Source organism: Dermacentor albipictus, chromosome 3 (genome assembly GCF_038994185.2).
Source record: "Dermacentor albipictus isolate Rhodes 1998 colony chromosome 3, USDA_Dalb.pri_finalv2, whole genome shotgun sequence".
Lineage (NCBI taxonomy): Eukaryota > Metazoa > Arthropoda > Arachnida > Ixodida > Ixodidae > Dermacentor > Dermacentor albipictus.
Window position 1 is genome coordinate 53,174,992 of NC_091823.1, and position 8,932 is coordinate 53,183,923.

The following is an 8,932-nucleotide window of genomic DNA, read 5'->3' on the forward strand; positions in this document are numbered from 1 at the left end:
GAGAATACGCCGTCGATCCTACTACGTCGGTGTTCAAAGTTCGCCTTCCATTGGGGCTAGTGTTGGCTGCAGGGTTACACAAGATGCGTCCTTCTTCGCTTAATCATCGACCGCACATCCAGGTTGCGATTGAGGTGAAAGAATCTTGAAAATAATGTAGGCCCTGTGGCTTGATATTTTGGAAGCCGGCATTTGTGGTGAATTGCCTGACACGCACATGCGCGCGCACACACAAGAACACAAGAGCCCAGGAAAATCCAAGAAGTATGAAAGTGTTGATCTATTAGGAATCCTATTTTGTCATAGTACCATTAAGATGAATTTGAAAGAAGGCATAAGTGCAAGAACACAGAATGTACGCCGACAGAGAAAGCAATCGCGCGAATCGAAAAACGAGCTCAAGAAGCTTATTCCTTCCTCTTCGCATAAGGAAATATTGAAATATTTACAAATTTCCTTTCGAACACGTGAGTCCTCTCCTGCCGGGATCCTTGCGTTGTGGCAGTTAAGAGGTCCTCTTCTGAGCTTCTTGAAAAAAAATAGGAAACTTGTGTTACAGTGTTTAATATATGGTGCCATTCGAAAACCTTTTTGAGCTGCGAGCTGTTTCGTTACCCCACCGGCATCGTCTCACAATAAGATGTCGGTGTCTTCACGTATCTTTTTTTTTTCACATTATTTATCGTACATCGGAGCCGCGGCTGCAATCACAGATGATAAATCGCGCCCTTCTTCGCAACGCCGTCTTGCCGAACGCCGTTGACCTTGGCCGCGAAACACTCTCGTCGAGGCTTCCCGTGCGATGGGAACGACTTCAAAACATAAGACACTGAGCAACGACGATACTAAGAAAAAAAGGAGCCCGTAGTGAGTGGAGGTTCGCAAGCTGCCAGCGCCTGCTCGTGGGTACCGGCCCGTGCGTGCGCCTCGGTATCGGCCGACGTCGAGCAAACGTGACGGGCTGGCTTGCTTACTTCCGTGGCCCATGCGGACTACGTGACGGCTTGCACATGGTACGCGCCGATACACTGAGGCCAGAAACAGTTGCAGCACGGCGCGGTCACGGCGTTTTTCCCACTCCCGACCAGAAGCCGCTGGCAGATAAAGGGTTTTGCCGGCACGTATGCTTAGAATGAGGTGCTCTCCACTCATACGCTGTAACTGTATACGGACCCTGAGCTCTTCCTCGACGAGACTTTGTCATTCCAGCGATGGTGAACTTTGAATCGAGATAAAGGTGTCCGAGAGGTGCGTGGTACTGCCTCCCGAAATGTGGACGCGACCTCACTTTACAGGAGCTTCGGTGCCTGAACAGCTGTACCCAGTTACGGCGTTTTCTGTGGGTTCGAAGAGTGGGCGAGTGTTCTTCTCCTTCAGGGGGCGCGCCGTGATTGCCTCACTAAAGGCGGACATCGGGCGCATATTTCCAGACGGTCACTTTCGGAGATGTCACTTTCAGTGATCGTTGACTGGCTGGTTGACAAAACCAGTTGAGCTGATTGGCTGGAAACAGCTCGAATCATTCTACGCGCCGTGTACTACGTCACGCGAAAGTGATATAGTAACGCCGAAAGTGACCGTCCGAGAACGCGTCCCCATGGACGATTCCGCGGTTGAAGGTTAGCTGTCAGCACCTCCATTAACTCTAAAGTTAATCACGGTCAATTATCTAGTTCTCCCTGGACACCGTGAAAGCACGAATATAATGATTTTTCATACTTGGCGCGCAAGTTCGGTCATCGAAACGTATGACCCCGCACGTTTCGTGGTCAAGTATCGTGGTCGCACCAAGGTGCTCGCGCGAGCCATGCGAGCCTGCGTGCGATGCTGGCGCGTTGGGCTGCTAATGAAAAACCCGAAAAGGAAAAGAATGAAAAGCAAAATTGTATCAAGCAACGTATTAGCAGCCTTAAAACACGATTTCATGACTTTTACGGATTGAAAAATTTATTTTGAATGTATTACTAAACCTAAATAAAGAATAGTTTATCTGAAGTGCTGGCAAGAAAAAAAAACATATGTATTCCTTGTTGCGAACGCAGCTATTCCAAGTCGTCTTGCTAGCCCCTACAGCGTTACATGCTAGGCATGAAACGGAGCGCAGTATCAATGTAAAAACCGCGAGAGAGATAGGGCATGCTCAGGCAGATGGTGAGCAAAATATGTGTTAATTTGTGGAGAAAGAATGCCAACTTTTACCTCGTTAATGTTGGTGGTGTTTCTTTAAAACATGACGTATACCCACTAAAGGACTTAGCCAGACATTAAGAAATAAATTGAATAATGACAAATAACAAAATTTGTAGAAAACCACTTTCGCAGTTGTATAAAAATTCGAGCAACTCATATATGAAAGACGGTGCAGCTTAATCAGGAAGCTCTTAACCCTTTCGTAAGCCTACGTGTCTGGCTTGCCACTGCCCGAAATCCACCCAAGACTTTTCAAACGTTTCACCATGCCCTTGCATCGCCCCATTCTGGCCGATCCCCCAGACGAGGCTGCGCTATATCACCGAGGCCCGACCGACCGACTAACATTAGGACGCTTCACTATATCCCAATGCGTGGTACTTCTATATCCTCCGCTATAGTATATGTTTAAGTATTCTGCACCGGCTCCATAGTTTCTGCTGCCCAAGGGTAGGGTAGCCAACCTTGGTTAAGCTCCCTATACAATTCCCTGTTCGTTCCTCTCTCTTTACTGCCGGCTCTGTGGACGCCGGATTCCAGCTGCCCGTTCTGATGCCCGGTTCGTAATATGGCCGCTTTGGGGTTCCGGCGCACGCTGCGTTGCTGGCGCTAATTCTGTGGGTGACCGTGGCCTCCGAGATCGCACGGGTGCACCGTTGCAATCTCGGAGGCCACATGCTGACATTCGATACCGACTACGCCGCCATACGTTGGCGCCACCTCTGCAGTAACGGAAAACTGACGCTCTATACGAGACGTTGGCTCATTGCTCTCCGTCTGCGTTGTCACTCGGTTTACGATTTCTCGTTCGACGCAATAGCAAAGTAAGAGTGGTATTCTCGGCGATCATTCACGGAGATTTCGCGTGACCGGCACCGAACGCGTCGACCATAGAGTCCTACAAAAACTACTAGAGGGAACTCTGGCGCTGCAGTCGTTGTCCTACCATGGGAATGATGGGAAGTACATGGATTTGTCTGATCTTCGTGCTTGCGGATTCAGATGTTCTTGTGGCTTTGTATATTACGCTATATGAATCTTACTGTATATTTCAGCGCAACCTATATTCTTCGCAGTGCAGAAGACGCCGGGAACGCATACAATTGCACTTAACTGCAACGGTTGAGCTTGTCCAGGTGGCCAAATCGAAACGTGCCAAGCCTCCCAAGGCACTGGCCTGCCCGCGATAAATTCATAAGGGCGTTTCATTCGCTCGTCGAAACATGCGTCCGTGGGTTAATGGTTTCGATATCAGGCTTCTGTGCTAGAGTCCCTGTGTTCGAGTCCTGCCGTCGGGCAATTTTAATGATGTTTATTTAATTATTTATTACGCAATATACTGTTAAAAATGACGAGTTTACGAAGTCATAAAGCCGTTTGAAGCCAAAAGGACGAAGTTTAGGCAAATCCATGTACTTGCCATAATTCCCATGCTGGGACAACCGCTCTCATCGCAGCTCCCGTAGACACTAGCGCCAGAGTTCCCTCTAGTAATTTTTGTAGGAAACTCTATGGCGTCGACGTCTACGGGAGACAGCGTTCCTCGCAGGCACTTTTCCAAAACAGCCAGCGAATTCGTCATTGTGCCAGGAACGCTATCGCTCGTAGACGCTGACGCGTCCGGTGATATAGTCGCTCGAAATATCATGAAAGTAAGTATCCGCGAAAGTGATTGCCAGATCAAGGCAATGACAACCTTTCCTTACTGTTCACTAACCGAAATAACTATATGCCGAACACTATGCGAAGCACAGTCGCACATATACTAGACATTCATCAACGGAACCGGGTGGCATGACACTGTAACGTTCCGCCATATTGTTGAATTCTCTATCTTGTCAGTTCTCATCGGCTCACATGGCTTCTCTCAATGGTTCAAAATGCCAACGTGGCAGAATTTGACGCCATGGAGTTTGTCATTGTCTAGAAGGTGCAGGACAGCTCGCCGGGTATCATTTAAAAGAAGAAATAATAAGCAGTTGCACATTTTCTTTGAGAGAATTGCCGTATCGCTCTATTAGAAACTCGTGTCATGACGTTATTGCTGCACACACATTTGTCGGAGCACTGCTTAACTAAATGGTTTGCCCCCGGAGAGTGCGTGGTAGATATCCCAGCAGAAGAATTTGCCGCATGGTCTACACATCATCACATGCAGTAACAGAAAACATAACAGGATTTATTAAAAGCCGTATTCAAAGCGGTCATTTATTTATGCTTAGCACGAGCAGAGGAGCTAGTCAATAAGCCATGCTTTGGTTGAGCAGTGAATTTGAAATCGGCGCCTGTGTATGTACTCATCATTCGTGTTTGCCTGAGCGCGTCTTTTTTTTTTTTTTTTTCTCAAGTAAGCTGCTTAACCAAATCATTTATTTTTACACAACACAACACACGACTTGGTGCACGGTGAATGTTAGCCGCGTTTCGAGTGCGCATCAACATGAAGGCAGTCTCCCAGCCATCCGAGGCTTTCCTTGGCCGCGTACGATCGTCGGTAAAAGGCGCAGAACATAACCAGCAGCACCAGCGGCACTCCGACCATGAGCAGCGCCAACCATCGCGGGAACCCGCAGTCCACGAAGAGGGGCACGGCTCCAAAGAGCACGAAGGACGCGAGTTGCGCCATCTGGACCTGAGTCAGGTAGCGTTTCCACCAGAGCCATTTGCGCACTTCGGGTCCGAGCGTGGTGAGGAAGTAGTACGCGTACATCAGCACGTGCACCAGGGCGTTTAAGACCATGGAGAAAACGTTCTGCCCCATGACGCCAGTCTGAACCGTGAACCACATGAGGCCCGCGACGACCGCGTGGTGGAAGACGTGCAGCGCAGTCACGTGATTCAGGTTCTTGGTCATCACAAAAGTCGCCGTGTCGAAGAGTTCCGCGAGCTTCATGATGAGGTACCACCAGGCCAGGCTGAGCAAGGGCAGGCCTCCTCGAGTGTAGTCAGGTCCCTGACAGAGCCAGCTGTAGCGCTTCCGCGCGTCCTCGTGGAAGTAGGACAGCCGCCCCAGGGCCACGACGAAGTAAGCGTTCCAGATGACCATGGCGAGGTTGTACGACTGGACCAGTCCGCGTACGCGGAGTGGTTCGCGGCTTCGCATCAGCCACGGTGCCCACCAGATCGAGAACGCGACGTAGCCGAGTATCAAGAGTAGCATCGGTGTGGGATTACCCATCAGCGGCCAATTCCTCACTCGTGGGTCGCACGTGTCGATGAAGGCGTTCACAAGGTCGTAGAAGTAGTTCATTGTACCCGGTATGCTTGCGCTGGTATGGAACAGACCGTAGGCGCTGAGCTGTTCGAAACTGAGACACTGATCTGTTCGAAAGGCCTCTCACGTGACATTATGACGACGACGATTCACAGCTATGGCTCGTGCCAACAAAAGAGAATGGTCGAATAATCGCGCGGTGAGAAAAAAACAAAAAACAATAATTACTCCAAGAAGAGTACATATGCAAAGAAGAAAAAGAAGACAAGAATCGCGCATAATCTGTCTATATTTATCGGATAGTATGTCTTCTCATGGCGCACCGAAGTTCGTCTGCTTGAAGTACGGTGGAGAACTAACGCACGTGCCCCGAGCGCACGGGCGGCCGCATGCCGGCATTAAAGACCCTCAATGACGTGTTCCGCCGACCATTTGTCGGAGCGCATCGATCAAGGGGCTTTATTCCGACTTCGGAATTCGTTTTAGATTCGTGGTATTTGCGAGAATTGACTCCGGGACATTTGTCCCTTTCAGGTGGATTCAAATCATTAATGATCATGTGCCTGTCCCGTTATCCAAATCGTGCAGGATGCTCGAAGAGTCCCCGTTCAGAACAGGTATTTGACTACCTGCACAAGGCCGTACATCATCGGGCAAGGTCATCGCGGATGGTGTTTAACTGAAGAAGGCTACATCTGCAATGTTGTGTACGTGCATTGAAAAGCTGAAAGCATTGCCTCAACGTGCTTTTGTGTGTGGCGAGTGCCCGCCGAATACGAGACTACTGAAACTTTTTCGACTTATTACAAAGTGAGAGAGAGAGGCTGTCAAATAAAAAAAAACTGTCTGGTGGCACGCCTATCATGCTAATCCAGATGAATGCGATGACAATGAATGAAATGATACACACAGGAGATGGGACACTTAATACATACATACCACAACATAGCATATTATCTCCTTGAGGTTACAACCACGGTATATCGACCAAAGTGTTCAACAGACAACCGTTTCCAACAGCTAGATGGGTGTTTTCGTCGAACCACCATGTGCAAAAAAAAAAAGAAAAGGTTTTTGTCTGCATAGTTGCCCGTCACAAATGAATTGCTGGGTAGGCCTGTTTATGTTTTTTTGCTTTTCTGTTGCTGTGCGATGAGGTGTACATCGATCATGTGCAATAAAACCGTCAGTTATAAGTAGCGCCGTGTCCAAGTATGTTCTGTTACCGTGATTGTGCCCTTAGCGCTATAGCGTACATGACGGTATGACCAGTAGTCAAACAAGAAAATGTGGCTTAAGCGACATTCCTTGTTCGATTGCAGCTCATTACTTCGAGTTTCCATTTTCCTTTTAACTTCCGCCTTGTTTGGAAGTGTACAAGACACCACTCATAATTTCGAGACATCAGTCCAGCAGTCCACCAGTCCTGCAGGCTCGCGCAGCGGCCGCCAGGTATTCCCTGTCGGTCCCTGCGTGGGAGACGCCCACTGCGCGCTGACGTGCGTCCTGCAGGACTTTTATTAAAGTTTTTCCAATCCAATCAGTACTTCAATCGCATACACCGAGTTCCTAGGGAATTTTTCCAAGCTATGATCTAGTCTCGCAATACGTGCCTGCAACCTACCTTAATGTTTGCTGCTGCTATGGTTCACTTCCTGCAGCCGAGTTCAGGACAGATGAGGCAAGGTCTACAAAAATTGCTGGCGTACAGACATTCTGCAAAAGCTGCTTCTCCGAGTTGACGCAAGGTCAGTTGAAAGGCGCATGACACACAACAAGAGTGCCTGGAAGCCGATCCGCAATTTCTTACATGCAGAACGAATATGAAGTTCTCAAGCGAGATCGAAGCAATAGCACCAATTTCTCTCCTGCATTCTATTACCTGATCACACATGTTGCTTCTTGGCTCTAGTCACTGCTGGATATTTTATTGATAACAGAGTTTACATTGAAATTGGTGATTTATGCACGGAAGGCCATTTGCATACATTCTTGCAGTTCTTTCTTATTGCAGCTATACCGTTCAGAAATCGTCGATGACCTTGTTCGCCATGACATCGGATCACTCTAAAGCAGTGATTCACGCACGCACGCACGCACGAACGAACGAACAGGCACGCAGAACCCCCCCCCCCCCCATCTGCACACACACACACACATGCACTCACACTCGCCGATACTTGATACACATAGGTCGGCACACTCACGAGTACATTCTCATACTGCCTCCACGCTCATTTCGCAGGTGGGAGATAGAACGTTAGTGAGTGACGAAGAGTCGGAGCGGGCGTCAGTGAACGTTAGTATCCATTCTTGGGCAGCGCACATAGAGAAACGAAATACGAGAAAGAATACTGGACAAACGCTGGTCCTATGTCTTTGTAGTGTTTCGTTTTCTACGTGCGCTGTCCAAGAATGGATAGCTTCCAACTCGGCCGCTTTTCAATCCTTTTGACGTGAGTTTATAAGGGCAGGAAAATTAAATTATGGGGTTTTACGTGCCAAAACCACTTTCTGATTATGAGGCACGCCGTAGTGGAGGACTCCGGAAATTTCGACCACCTGGGGTTCTTTGACGTGCATGTAAATCTAAGTACATGGGTGTTTTCGCATTTCGCCCCCATCGAAATGCGGCCGCCGTGGCCGGGATTCGATCCCGCGACCTCGTGCTCAGCAGTCCGACACCATAGCCACTGAGCAACCACGGCGGGTGCTATATAGGGGCAGGAGTGAGTGTCGGTTAACATCAGTACGAACGAAAAGTCAGCGACAGTGATTTTGAGTGGACGTGAGGTTGAACGTGGGTGGCTGTCGGCGAGTGTGAGTGTACGCGAGTATACAGGGTGCTTCAGCGAACACTTTAAAGAATTCCTAACGGTTGCTTGTGGCAGATAGCACAATTCTACTTCATGAGGTGGTCTACTCGAAGCGGCGGACACAACTTGCACAAAAAGCTGAAAAGCATAATTGACTAATTAACAAAGAATACATAATTAACTTTTAAAGTAATTACATTATGGTCCATATTGCAATTTACAAATTCTAGCCGTGAAGTTTGCAAGGTGATTCGATTTGGAACGAATTAACAGGATGAAACCAGTTTGGAGAGATTGATTCCCGAACTTTGCCGAGAAATGCATTGGCGTTCCAGTTACTTTTGTTCTTCAATGCATAAAACCACGTTTGGTTAAGAAAGTAAGTAGAACGACAGTGCACTTTTAGCGCCAGTTTGACGGCACATCTCTCGTAAACGGTGTCATCCTGAGATTTTCTTACAAGTGGATCCGCCTTGCGAACCCCATGGCTAGAAGTTGTGAATTGCAATATGGGCCATGATGTAATTAGTTAAACATTTGATTAATAATTTGTGTTAATTAGTCGATTATGCAATTCGATTTTTTTTACATGTCCGCCTCTTCGACTAGACCAGCTCATGAACTAGAATTGTGCTATCCCCCCCCCCCCCCCACCGCCACGGGCAACCTTTAAAAAGTTTGAAAGTGTTCGCTGAAACACCCGGTATAGGCA

The 8,932-nt window shown here is 48.2% G+C and overlaps 1 protein-coding gene across 1 annotated transcript; it reads right to left on the reverse strand.

Moving 5' to 3' along the window:
- Positions 1-4,603: 4,603 nt before the first annotated feature.
- LOC135914073 (very long chain fatty acid elongase 4-like) lies at positions 4,604-5,440 on the reverse strand. Its single transcript, XM_065446804.2, has one exon. It carries the CDS (start codon positions 5,438-5,440, stop codon positions 4,604-4,606), a length of 837 nt encoding a protein of 278 aa, XP_065302876.1.
- Between the last annotated feature and the right edge of the window lie 3,492 nt (positions 5,441-8,932).

Coding starts and splice junctions, on each gene's coding strand:
- LOC135914073 (XM_065446804.2), bottom strand. CDS start 5,440: ATGAACTACTTCTACGACCTTGTGAACGCCTTCATCGACACGTGCGAC.